Source organism: Pseudorca crassidens, chromosome 9, assembly GCF_039906515.1.
Source record: "Pseudorca crassidens isolate mPseCra1 chromosome 9, mPseCra1.hap1, whole genome shotgun sequence".
Taxonomy (NCBI): domain Eukaryota; kingdom Metazoa; phylum Chordata; class Mammalia; order Artiodactyla; family Delphinidae; genus Pseudorca; species Pseudorca crassidens.
Window position 1 is genome coordinate 67,014,390 of NC_090304.1, and position 14,502 is coordinate 67,028,891.

A 14,502-nucleotide genomic window follows, 5' to 3' on the forward strand; every position below is an offset into this window, starting at 1 on the left:
CATTTCTCCAAAGAAGATATACAAATTGCCAACGAACACATGAAAGAATGTTCAACATCATTAATCATTAGAGAAATACAAATCAAAACTACAATGAGAATCATCTCACACCGGTCACAATGGCCATCATCAAAAAATCTACAAACAATAAACGCTGGAGAGGGTGTGGAGAAAAGGGAACATTCTTGCACTGTTGGTGGGAATGTAAATTGATACAGCCACTATGGAGAACAGTATGGAGGTTCCTTAAAAAACTACAAATAGAACTACCATATGACCCAGCAATCCCACTACTGGGCATATACCCTGAGAAAACCATAATTCAAAAAGAGTCATGTACCAAAATATTCATTGCAGTTCTATTTACAATAGCCAGGACATGGAAGCAACCTAAGTGTCCATCATTGGACGAATGGATAAAGAAGATGTGGCGTATATATACAATGGAATATTACTCAGCCATACAAAGAAAGGAAATTGAGATATTTGTAGTGAGGTGGATGGACCTAGAGTCTGTCATACAGAGTGAAGTAAATCAGAAAGAGAAGATCAAATACCGTATGCTAACACATGTATATGGAATCTAAGGGGGAAAAAAAAAAGGTCATGAAGAACCCAGGGGTAAGACGGGAATAAAGACACAGACCTACTAGAGAATGGACTTGAGGATATGGGGAGGGGGAAGGGTAAGCTGTGACAAAGTGAGAGAGTTGCATGGACATATATACAGTACCAAACACAAAATAGATAGCTAGTGGGAAGCAGCCACATAGCACAAGGAGATCAGCTCGGTTGTTTGTGACCATCTAGAGGGGTGGGATAATGAGGGTGGGAGGGAGGGAAATGCAAGAGGGAAGAGATATGGGAACATATGTATATGTATAAAACTGATTCACTTTGTTATAAAGCAGAAACTAACACACCATTGTAAAGCAATGATACCCCAATAAAGATGTTAAAAAAAAAAAACATAAGTAAGGAATGAAATAAATAAATAAATAAAATAAGATAAATTAAAAAAATGATCCACGATTTTCAGAGAATATGAAACAGAAAAATACAAAATGAATAAGCAAACAAAAAACACACTCAGGCAAGTCATATTCAAACTGAATAAAAGCCAATAACAAAGAGAAATTCTTGAAGGGAGCCACCAAAATAGAAAAAAGAGAAATGAAGATTATATACAGAAGAATAAAGACAAAAATTATGGCAGAAACCTTATCAGAAACCATACAAGCAAGAAGACAGGTAAGTGACATCTTTAGATTGCTGAAAGAAAACAACTGTCAACCCACAATTCTATATCCAGTGAAAATATACTTCAACAGTAAAATAAATATTAGAATTTTCCAAAAAAAAGACAACGAGAGAATTCAGTGCCGTCAGAACTAATCTGTAAGAAATACACAGCGAAGTTCTTCAGACAAAAGCATATGATGCTGGGAAGAAAACTGATCTACACAATGAAGAACACTGGAAATTCAATAAAGACAAAACATATGTTCTTATATTTTAATTTTTAAAGATAACTTACTGTTTAAAGCAATAGTTTAACAATGTATGTGTTTATGAAACTTATGACAACGATGACACAAGAAATGGAAAAGAGGAATTGGAAATACTATAAGGATTTTACATTACATGAAAAGTAATATAGTATTACTGAAGGTGGATGAAGTTTATTTAAAGAGGTATATTTTTAACTATATGTATTCATAGATGACATGACTGTGAGTGTAGAAAATTCCAAAGTATCTACGAAAAAAATCCTGGAAGTAATAAGTAAGTTTAACAAGGTCAGAGAATAAAAGGTCAATATATAAAAGTTGATTTCATTCCCATATACAAGTAATGAAAAACTTGTATTTTAATTTTTTTGAACCTCATATTTATAATAACTTGAAAAAGTGAATTAACAAAATGCAATAAGTTCTAGAGGTCTGATATACAACATTATAGCTATACTTAACAATAATGTATTATATAATTAAAAATGTGTTAAATGGGTAGATCTCATGTTAAGTGTTTTTATACTACAAAAAGAAGATAAATTAAAGAGGCAAAGGAAACTTTTGCAGGTAATGTATTGATATGTTCATTGTCTTGACTGTGATGGCGGCTTTGTAAGTGTTTACATATATCAAAAGTTTGTCAAATTGTACATTTTAAGTATGTGGAGTTTATTCTTTGTCAATTATGTCTGAACACATAATTTTAAGTTTTAAGAAAGTGAATTAACTAGTTATCGTTTTTAACAAAATATGTGCAGGATCAGCATGGCAACAGCTACAGAACATTGATGAAAGAAAAGAAAGATCTAGATAAATGGAGAAACATATCATGTTCATACACTGAACAATTTAATACTGATAAGGTGGTAATCTTCCTATATATGATCTATCAATTCAGTGTAATCTCTAACAAAACTCTAGAAAAATTTTGTAGGTACCCACAAGATGTTTTTAAAATTTGTTATGGTATACCAAACAAATAGAATAGCCAAAACAATCCTAAAAAATAAAATCAGAATACTCATGTTACTTGATTTTAAAACTTAGTGGAATTCCACAGTATTACAACAACGCAGTATTGAGAAAAGGATAGACATACTGATCATTAGAACTAAACAGAAAGTGAAGAGGAGACCTGCAGAAATACAGTCAGCTGATTTTTTACAAGTGTAATGGCACTTCAATGGAGAAAGAACAGCCTTAGATAAAACACCAAAAGTACAACCCATGAAAGAAATATAGATAAATTTGACTTTATCAAAATTTAAAACTTTCACTCTCTGAAAGATATAATTATAAGAATGTAAACCAATCCACACTCTGAGAATATATTTGCAGTCAAACAACTGATAAGGAACTCATATTCAGAATATAAAATGAACACTTAAAACTCAAAAATTAGAAAGCAAACAACCCAATTTTTTACATGGGCAAGAGATATAAACTTCACTAAAGAACACATATGAAAATGTACTCAAGCATTAGTCATTAGAGGCATTGGAATTAAAACCACAGTGACATATTGCTATATGTCTGTTAGAACGGCTAAAATAAAATTTTTAAAAACTGACAACATCAAATGCTGGTAAGGATGCAGAGCAACAAGAACTCTCCTTTACTGCTGGTGGGAGTGAACAATGGTACAGTCACTCTGGGAGACAATTTGGCAGTTGATTTTTGCTTGTTTTGTTTTTATAGAACTAAACGAAGAATCATCACACAGCTCAGCAATTTCACTCTGAGATATTTATCCAAATGAACTGAAAAGCCTGACAAGACAGAAGACAAGACTTCTCTGGATCCACAAAGATCACAGAAATGTCTCACTCTTCCTATTAAACCTGGAACTACTATGAAGGGAGACACTGCAGAGGTTTCTCCCCTACGAGTCAATAGGGATCCCCCTCAAAATTTGCCCCACCTCCTCTCCTGGCTTCCTTAAGTCTCAGCAAAGCCTAACCATGAAGACATTTAGCCTGAGAATTAAGATACTATATCCTAAAGAAGCTGGGAGAATTATCCAGCATGTACTTGAAGAAATTGTGAGAGTCCCCTTAGGACTGGATTTTGAGCATGCCTGATCAAGGGGGCTAGAACATAAAACAGGATAAGAGAGAGTTTATTGGTCTGGGAGCACCTTCTCAGGATATAGGATATAACACTCTGGAAGGATATTAGAAGATTAGAACATTTGTGGCTTGCAGGCTCCTACAAGCCTGGAAAAAGCAATGGCCCATGCTTAGTAACAATGAAATGCATGAATTGCTCTGTAAGATGGGACAGGACGGGATTAAAAGGCAAAAGAGGCTTTCCTGGTGGCACAGTGGTTGAGAGTCCGCCTGCCGATGCAGGGGACACGGGTTCGTGCCCTGGTCCGGGAAGATCCCACGTGCCGCGAAGCGGCTGGGCCCGTGAGCCATGGCCGCTGAGCCTGCGCGTCCGGAGCCTGTGCTGCGCAACGGGAGAGGCCACAACAGTGAGAGGCCCGCGTACCGCAAAAAAAAAAAAAAAAAAAAAGGCAAAAGGGCATTTGTATCTTGGAGTGGATATATTATGAGGTCAGAAGGTCAACCATAGCACTGTGTTTGTCGATAAAGAGAATACGCTATTCACCAAGGTTATCACAAATGTGCTGGTGAGAGGGATCTAGCATCAGAAAGAAGTTCAGTGGTAGCTATCCTCTCCAGGATTGGGATGATGATAAAAGTGCTTACAGAGCTTGGCTACTGATATCACTCAGATGATAGGGCATTTAACTGCCAGATGCCAGCAGACTGCATTTTTGTAATGGCCAGCAAGGATTGAGCAGGAACCAAGATGGCTTGGCCCACATGGAATTGCAGAGATGGTTAATAAAATGAATAGGATCCCCGGGGGCAGAACAGATACAAGAGAAGCCAAGAATACTGCTTTAAGATATAATCAAAAGAAATCAAGAAAGTGTGATCAGGAGGCAGAGGGTTGTTTTCTCCAATTAATGTAATGATCCTTTTTTCCAGTTCCCAGGACTGAGACAATTTTCAGACTTAGAACTCCTTGATTGATGAGGTGACCACATCCCTAGGCGTAAGTTCCCTGTGACACCATGACACAGTATTATATACTGTAATGATTACCCAGTCCTAATCCAAAGGGACCTATGGCTAATAACTCAAATGACTGTTTATTAGGACAATGGGAAGATGCATACATTTAGATTTCACACAGGGTATGAGATTTAATTGATACCTGGAGACCTGAAGCATAACCCTCACCTCATGTTAGACTGGGAACTAATGAGAATCAGGTAAGAAATGCAGCTCTGGAAAATCCCAGAGCATAGTGAGACTGTTGGGTCTGTAGACCCACCTAGTGGTCATTCTCTTGGTAACTGAACATGCACTGGAAACACAGAAGACCTCACTCACAAGTCTGGCAGTTGACCTCTCTGAGTTACCTCAGCTGGGGCTGTTGCCCAGAATATCTTCATATAACCTCTTCATGTAGTTGCTTGGGGGCTTCCTCACAGCATAGTAGTTTGCCTCCTAGAGTGAGGATCCCATTACTGTCAGATGGAAGTTATTCTACCTTTTGTGCAACACAGAGTGTCTTATCTGTTATTGCCACAACCCTACCCATGTTCAAAGGGATGGAACACTTTCAACGGGGAGCAGTATTGAAGTTACGTTGTAAGAAGAGAATGAGGGATGGGATATATTGTTGAATCTATTTGGGGGTAAGGAGGGGAGGAATAAAACCCGCTTTATCTGCTCTTCCTAAGAAGCTGATCTCAGGGATCTGCATCCAGAGAGTGAGGGCCCTGGATATAGTGGATTCAATGAGATAGCTCCACACTTCAAGATCCAGATTTCTATTAAATGCATCTCTAGTTCTCTGGAAAATTGGCACAGTAAATATTTCTTCTGTTGTGGGGCCCTTCAAGGACAACTGGACAATTACTCTGAATACAACATAGTAAAAGAGTGTTGGCACAGATATGCACAATACTGAGTGGGAGAGATGTTCATCTCCTCATAGAGCACCAGGAAAAGACTTGGTGATTCTAGGACTGAGTGGTGAAGAAGGTCAGTACCTCTCCTCTGCAGGAAACTCCTTCTGATGTCTCCATATTTCACTGAAAGTCTTATTAATATGGGCCTTGTGGACTTCTGTCCATGGGAGTATTTCTGAGTAGAGGGTGGCCTATCCTGCCTTTAATAGACAGATGTTAAATACCCATAGCTGAGTCATCCACTGGACTTTACCAGTAAGTGTGGCCCGAAGAGACTGAAACTTGCCCCCACTCTCAGACAGAAATTGTTCTATTCTCACAGTCCCCGTGCCTCCCATACCCTGAAGGGACAGTCAGGCTTGTTCTTGTGACCTCCCACTCTTCTGGATTGTGGAAGTTTCTGATGCTGGCTCTGAGACATGGCATCTTTTTGCAAAAATCTAGTGTCTATATTACCATTCTGCTGTGAAGGAACAGGCCCTGTCCTTGCCACAGGCTTTTGACTGTCTTCTTATATGCACCTCTCCTCTGGCCCTACTGAACCATGATGTCTGACAAAATCACTCTGAAATCTTTCTCCTTCTCCTTCAGTCCTCTGTCTGGCCCGGATCTCAGTACAAAAATCTGGAATGTCTCTACCCACATTCCAGGGCTCTGCCCTTGCTCTTCACTTTCATAACGAAAGATGTGTTGATCATTTAAATATCCCAGAGTGAGAAATGGCTGCCGCTTGTTCTTACCTGAGACCCAGCAATAAAGATGTAGGATCAAAGGGAGGAAGTGGCAAAAGAAGTTTTCCAGAATGTTCAGTCACGTTCCTGTGATGTGGCCTCATTTCCAGAAGCTGGAGTGAAGGTTCTCCTGTCCTGACTGATTCCACAAACATGTGAGGAGGTCATGCCTAACAGGACAAGGGGTATTTGGGATTATGTAATAGGAAGAAAGGAAGAGGAAAGTAACGTCCAGGTAAAGGATCAGAGATGAGACTAGAACAATAGAGACATAAGGAGTAGAGAGGAACTTAGAAAAAGCAGTGCAAAAGAAGAGATGCATTTGTAGAGAAATTTGCATAAAAGGGTTACTGTGACCCTGCGGGCAGATATAGAGAAAAAGAGGTTCAAACAGTGCCTGGACCAAAGTAAACTGTCCTTACTTTAATAGATATGCCAACAAATCCAAAAGAAAGATAATCCTTGGGGAATATCAGCAGGGTTGTAGACAATATGAGATATGGATACGGGAGACAACAGGCAAAGCTTCCTGCACATTTCAAAATTATTCTCGGTGGTAGAAAATCCCATTTCAAGGAGTTGGCATGAAGCTTCTGCCGTTTCTTAACACCCAAAGTGAAAAAGACAGTGGAGAGCATGGTTAAGAGCACAGGCCCTGAAGCTAAACTGCTGAGTTTGATTCTCAGACCCATTGTTCACTAGCCCTGGTCAACTTGAGATGACATGCGGCCATGTTCCCATTTGCAAAACAAACTAGGTACCTATCTCAAAGGGGGGTAATTGGATCAGTGCCTTGCAGAAGTTTTAATTACTACTATTATTGAGTACATGAACAAAATGACAACAAAAGAGAGAGGGAGCTCACTCACGAGAAAAGCAAAAATACAGGAATTGAAGCAAAGGTAATAAAAATCGAGCAAGAGAGAGAGAGAGAAAACCCAAATGTGAGACAGTAGTTGATGAAATAGGGAAAGCATTTAAAAGATTTTCAAAACTTTGAAATTTGTTGTAGAAGAATGATGTAGGAAAACAGACATATCTGTATATAACCCAGAGTGGAGATTTCCTCTGTTTTTCACACTCAGCATTCTAAGTCCCACCCCCACTCTCCATATCATGACCCACGATAGTAACAGATCTCAAGTATCTCTACTTGGAGCTCTTCAACCTGGCTTAAAAGACACAGTAGGAAATGGCCAAAGGTCTCAGCTAAGGAACTCACAATCAAGGAGGCGGGCTTTAGTTAGTTGGACCTTCTTTCATTTAGTTCTCAATTTGTAGGGTAGCAGTAAAACGCTTTTTCATGCCCCCACACCTCCTAAAATGAATCCCTAGACGGCTCCACCACGCTCTTGAACCTTGGTGTGGCTTTTAATAAGAGTTTCTCAGAGCCACAGAGGGTCTCAGCTGCCCTTAGAGGTAGATGACATCAGGATCCCTTTAGGCTCCTAGTGGAGCCACAAAGAGATGGGAGACATACTGAAGCTGTGTGAGGACTCTAGGCATAGTAAAGCATGAAGAAGTGAGTTCATGAGTCCTGGGATCCTCTTTTCCCCCGGAGACCCAATCAGCCCACAACCAGGACTCAGGTTTCCTTTTGCTTGATCATGCCATAGCCTGCCAATTGTCTCTGAATACAGCTCCCTTAGATTAGAGAGTTCTGCATCACAGCCCCCGTTCTAGCACTGAGAACAAGCACCCTACTATTACACAGAGCAGAGCTTCTCATAGCTTCTCCCCATTCCTCATTCTTTTGGAGATTTGGCCACTGCAGCATGAGTACAATATTCCTAGGTGGGAATGCCCACAAGCCCCATCCTGGGTTTACATGAAAACAGACATTTAAGAAGCCTCCTGGTGTCAAAGGTTCTAAGTGGGGCTCTTCTCCCCTCTGTTCCTTGAAATAAGTAATAAACTCACAGAAACAGGGAAGGAATAACCACAAGAACAAATTGGATGAATTTCCTCCTTTATATAAACCAATTCAGTGAACGATAACAGTAAAAAAAAAACATCTGTACTATTCCTTTCAAAGCCATTATATGAAATCTTTCATCAATAATCACCCCTGCTTAGCCTATCACCTACCTGAAACCAGCTTCTCACAATTAAAAAAAAAAAAAAGAAAAAGCAGATAAAAGAGAAAAAAAATTTCCCAGTTTCATTTATCCTTGAAAAACATGGCCTCTTTTTCTTGCTATTTTTCTCCAGAGACAAGATCCCCTCAAAGATTAAAAAGTCTTTCAGAAGGGTGGGAATATCTGACTTTCTTCTCTCCCCTTCTCATTTGCATGTGTGCCTGTAAGCTCACACACACTCAGAGGTTTTCAAAAATATACAGAAATTGCTGTGATATGTGAAATACATTTGAAAACATCATCTAATCCCTAGAAGATTTGCTTCTGAATTTTTCCCAAGAAGGATATCAACACTGCAACTGATATCACACCAAGTGGATATTTTCTTTCTCTTCCCCTCAATCCTTCTTTCAATATAGATAAAAGCAATCTTACCAGTCAATCCCAGTAAATTTTGTTGGCTAATTTTCTTAATAAAATTTTCTCCAATGGAACACAAAATTTAAAAAAAGTATACAAAAATATTAACAAAATCATTAATAAAGGCTACTTATGTGTTCTGGGTTAAAATAGTTTATTTTTGTTATTTTGTACTTTACAAATTTTTTGCAAGTAGCAAAAATATGAGTGCAAGATTGTATTAGAAGAGGAGATGTAGTTGGTTATCCCTATGGTACCCACAGACATTTGTAGGAACTATAATGAAGCCTCTTTCATTAATAGGAGCAAACTCAGAACCTGCCAAAGAGGGGAGGGGAGTCTCCAGGTGCAGAGGCCAGTTCTCACTCCAATTCCACTTCTTTGAAGGTTTTCTGGATAACCCCCATTACCATCAAGGTGACCACAGGTGGGTTTTTTCCATATAATATGGTCCTGGTCTAATTTTTTTTCAAGCAAGGGGCAGAGATGAGGTTGGAACTTTGATTAAAGGCTTAATTCAAACTACAGGGAAAGACAAACTAACAGTAACCAGAAGCAAGGTAATTTTGTTTCATACAACTCACTTTTCTCACCTTCTAGTTGATGCTTCGTCTCAAGGAACCCCTGTTGCCTTATTTTGTCTGTCCCCAACACCAGGAACTGATTCTCTGTATCCCTGCCCACTGTCCACATTCAGGAAGGGGAGGAGACGAGAGAGGGCAAAAGAAGCTGCCCTTCCCAGCTGTGCTTTGTTTCCTTTATAAGAAGGGATCCTAGTCAGATTTGATGTTAATTATCAAGACTGACTTAGCCTAGTAGGTGCATCAGAATCACCTGCAGGGCTTGTCAAACCACAGCTTGCTAGGCTTCAACCACAAAGATTCTTTTTTTTTTTTTTTTTTTTTTTTTGTGGTACGCGGGCCTCTCACTGTTGTGGCCTTTCCCGTTGCGGAGCACAGGCTCCGGACGCGCAGGCTCAGCGGCCATGGCTCACGGGCCCAGCCGCTCCGCGGCACGTGGGATCTTCCCGGACCGGGGCACGAACCCGTGTCCCCTGCATTGGCAGGCGGACTCCCAACCACTATGCCACCAGGGAAGCCCAACCACAAAGACTCTTGATTCAGTAGATCTGAGGTGGAGCCACAGAGTTTGCACATCTAACAAATTATGAGATGCTGCTGTTGGTGCTGGACCATAGTTTTAGAATCTCTGACTGAGCCCATATCCATTAAAGATGATTCTTTTAGAGACTTCCCTGGTGGTGCAGTGGTTAAGAATCCACCTGCCAATGCAGGGGACACGGGTTCGAGCCCTGGCCCGGGAAGATCCCACATGCCGCGGAGCAACTAAGCCCATGCACCACACCTACTGAACCTGCGCTCTAGCCCACGAACCACAACTACTGAGCCCACGTGCCACAACTACCGAAGCCTGTGTGCCTAGAGCTCATGCTCTGCAACAAGAGAAGCCACTGCAATAAGCCCACGCACCACAATGAAGAGTAGCCCCCTGCTCGCTACACTATAGAATGCCCACACGCAGCAACAAAGACCCAATGCAACCAAAAATTAATACATTTATTTTTTTAAAAAAAAGAGCTTCTGTGGTTTCTGGGGTGGAGGGTCAGATAAAGTCACATTTAGCAAAGTCTTCAGTCGTCATGGGCTCACAGATTGAATACCATGCATTGGTGAGGAATTCCTCGCAGGACTCAAGAGATGCAGGTGCCTCTAGCTTTAGCCCCAGGGGATCACAGTCAAGGGTGTGCGGGAGACTGGTCTCTGCAGCTGGGACAAGACTCTCAGAGGAATATGATTGGTCCAAACTTAAATCCTCACAGAAGTTCACGGGGGCCCTGCAGTTCCCAGCATCGTCCCTGGGAAACACTCTCACAGTCCCAGGGACATAGGGAGGAATCAAAGGGAGGCTGTCAAGGACACTGGATGTAATACCCTCCAGAGATGGCAGGCATGGGCCAGGGTGCATCGGATTTTCGGGACCCAATGGAGGACCCAAGGGTTGAAGATCAGGGGCGCAACAGCACCCGGAAGGCTTAGAAGGATGCTGCAGCCATGGGCTCAGCAATGCAGGGTTGTCCATCAAGGGATCGCCAGCAAACGGGAGCTGAGCTTCTAAGTCCAGAGATGGGTGCATTGTATCTAAGGACAAGCGCCTCTTAGTCCGGGCCTGGACAGTCGGATCCTGAGTCCCCTCTTCCCGAGGACGACGACGAGGACCGTATCGTCCTGGTAGGTGGAGATCCGCAGCAGATGGACCTGCGGTCAGCGGCGGAGTCAGGCTGTGTTCCGCGGAGCTGTAGGCAGCCGCAGCCCCGAACTGGGCAGCAGAGCGAGAACCCCGGGCCGGCGAGGCGGGCGGGGACGCAGGATCCACAGGGGCTCGACAGCGGGTCCCATGGCAGGCGGCCACGGGCGGACGGCGGTGCGAGGCGCTGCGGGACGGACAGTGCCTCCGGCGGAGCGCGGGTCCCCCAGGCGCGCGGACCTCCCTCCAGGCGTTCAGGAACTGGCTGCTGGGCATCGTGGGCTGCGTGTGGTCCACCGCGGTCCGGTCCTGCCCGCGTTTCCACAGCTCGTAGCGCTCCGGTTGCAGGATGCGCACAAAGGCGTCCATGGAGAAGGCGACCTGCGCCTCCCCGCAACTGCACTGCGATGCCACTTTTCCATAATCGATCCAGCGCGGTGAGGCGAAATTGATGGCTTCCGCGCAGTTGAAACCATGGTTGAAGCCGGAGTGGTAGCCATAGGGAAACGTCACTATGAACTCTCCAGCCTCCTGAGTGACCCGACCGAAGGGGATGCCGTTGTCCTTGAGGACCGTGGGCGAGATGAGAGCCACCTTGTGCCGCAGGAAGGCCTTACAGCCCCGCGAGCTGCCCGGGAAAAGCTCCCTGGCCAGGCCTTCCAGGCGCCGGCCGTGCTCCGGGGGCACCGCGTACCAAGTCTTGGGCTCCCCGAAGTGCAGGTAGTTGATGCTGTAAAGGTCCATGTCCTCCGTGTGCCAGGCGAAGGCGGTCTTCCACATGCCAAAGTAAAGGTAGGGGGTGTTGACGCCCTCGATGACCACTCCGCACTCCTGTTCCAGCAGGTCCTGAATGGTTCCCAGATGTCCAAGGTTCCACTGCTTCGTGTTTTCATTGAATAAGGAGCCACTGACGTCCGCACCATATACTGGTGAACCATAGGGGCGTGTTTTCCAATATTTTCGCTCCAGATCCTCAAAATCAGAGTAGAATGGAGTCTGGTGTTTTTCACTGTTTGCCAAGCGGCGATACTCGCTCATGGTCATGGCTTTCTTCTTTTTGTGGTGCTGAGTAAACACACCTGCCTGCCCAGAAATCACCTGCTGGAGGGGAGCGGCTATTAAGATGTCATCGATGTCATCATAGGTCTCTCTGGCTTTCCAGTCCTTGGGTGGAATGATCTTAGCCAGGCCTGCTCGGTGTGCACCTTGGGATTCCATATAAGCAATGTATTTATTGAAATCATTAAACTCTTCTTTGGTTGGACGAAATACCATTATGCTACAACTTGGGTTCTGGGCCCAGTTGGACTTAGACTTCATAGCTTTCGTTAATAAGCAAGAAACTCCCAAGTTTTTACTTATGTTCTGGATAGGTGAGGATGCTGGAAAACACTACTATTTCAAAAATGGGTTGGAGTATATCAGCAGGAACCCCCAGCAGACTTTAGTGCAGTGAGTTGATAATATTTCTTAGGCTTGCTGATTCTACAGGGGACTCCACGCTGGGCAGAAGCCTTGCTCAGGACTGATGCTGGCTGAGCCTGCAAGTCTGTGATGTCCTTGGTTGACACTTGGCTCTGGTCTCTTGAGCTCTAGTGAATCACCACCCAGCCCTGGGTGGGTATCCCAAATGTGTCTTCAGGGCAGTATTGGAAACAAAACCTAAGAAAAAGTACAATACAGACAGGTTGCAAACTAATGTTTGGAGATAGTTACTAGGGAACTACAAATAACACACCACCATGGAATATAATTGCATATCCAAAGAAAGGCTAAAATTTCATAAGATTGACAGTACAAGAAATGGTGTTGTTGTGAACAGTGGAAATTCCTGTACTCTAGTAAGGAGAATGGAAATCATTACATTCACTTTGAAAAACTATTTGGACAGTATCCACTAAAACTGAACTTACCCATGTGCTATGATTCATGCCTAGGATATGCGTATATCTGTGCAATGAAAGTCAAGTCCAAGAATGTTCAAAACAACATTATTTCAGTAGCCAAACACTGGAAGCAACTCAAATGCCAGTCAACATTAGAATGGTTAAGTACATTGTAGTGTATTCATACAATGGAATACAATACAGCAATGAAGATAAACAAGAACTACATGAAAATATAAGAATAATTCTATAAACAGAATACTGAACAAAATTATCCAGACCCAAAAGAATACCTATTCATTGCTTCCATTTATATAAAGAGAAAAAGGAGGCAACGTAATCTATGTTAGAAGTCAGAGTAGTGGTTACCTTTGTGAGGGAGAGAGGTTGTGAGTGGGGGTGTGAGGAAGTCTCTAGAATAATGTGAATATTCTATCCTGAAGCCAGGTGCTGGTTACACAGCCATCAGAATGGCTCACTGTCATAAATCATCAAGTTATGATGATATTTACAAATTTCTGTGAAATAATTTTTTTAAATTATTTAAATAAATTTTAATAGTTTAGGGTGAAAAGCATTAAAGGAGACAGATATCTTTCATTGTACCAAAAGGAAAAGGAAGGGTGATTGAAAATATATGAACTAAACATTCAATTGAAGAAGCTACAAAATAGAAGAGGAGAAAGAAGGGGTAGGAGTAAAAAATAACAAAGAATAAAGAAAAGTTAATGAAAGAAAACACATACAACACCAAACACTGATGACCAAAGTTATTCTTGGAAGAAATTAAACATAGCAATAAAACATGGGCATAACTGCGCCTAAGAAAGAAGAGGAAAATAAACCACTAGGAATGAAATAGTGCACAACAGAATTTTTTAAATCTCAAAAGAGAATCTTAGGAGAAACTTGACAGCAAGATTTTCAAAAGATAAGAGAAAAGAATAATTTTCTGGAGAGGAAACATATCCAAAATGGATCCAAGAAACACCAGAAATCTTGAATAATACCCCAGTATAAGAAGCTGGTTCAAAGTACGACACCTGAAAGTCCAGGGGACACATCATTTTATATGTGAAATCTAGAAAAGTTGCAAGAAACAGTTAACTCTTACTGTGCAAATTGTCTCAGAGTACAGAAAAAGTTGGAAAGCTACTCAGATGAGGCTATTCTTATCTCTGATAGCAAAACGAAAAAAGGACAATAAAAAAATAAAGCTACAGGCCATCATTGTTTATAAGCATAGATGAAAACATAAACTGGAATGTCATCCAATGAAATACAGCAATATAATAAAAGAATAATACATCATGACCAAATAGAAAGGAAGGATGATTCAACACTGGAAAATTTAATGATATAATTCAGAATATTAACAAAGTAAATGAAAAATACCATCATCTTTTAGGTACCAAAAAAGCATTTGATGAAATGCCAAATCCATTCACGATTTTACATTCTTACTTGCAAAGCATCAAGAGAAACTTGTTTTGTAAGATAAAGAATTTCAAGGTAAAAAATAGCAAGGATCATTCTTAACAGTGAAACAAATGTAACATTCTCATTAAAGTTAGGAAAAAGAGATGCATCAACATGAAAAGCTTCTCAACACCACTA

At 41.7% G+C, this 14,502-nt stretch overlaps 1 protein-coding gene across 1 annotated transcript; it reads right to left on the reverse strand.

The window, feature by feature from the left end:
• Positions 1 to 10,290: 10,290 nt before the first annotated feature.
• LOC137230722 (lysine-specific demethylase 4D-like) lies at positions 10,291 to 12,386 on the reverse strand. The gene has a single exon (XM_067750670.1). The coding sequence runs from the start codon at positions 12,317 to 12,319 to the stop codon at positions 10,358 to 10,360; it is 1,962 nt and encodes a 653-aa protein (XP_067606771.1). The 5' UTR covers positions 12,320 to 12,386; the 3' UTR covers positions 10,291 to 10,357.
• Positions 12,387 to 14,502: the final 2,116 nt, after the last annotated feature.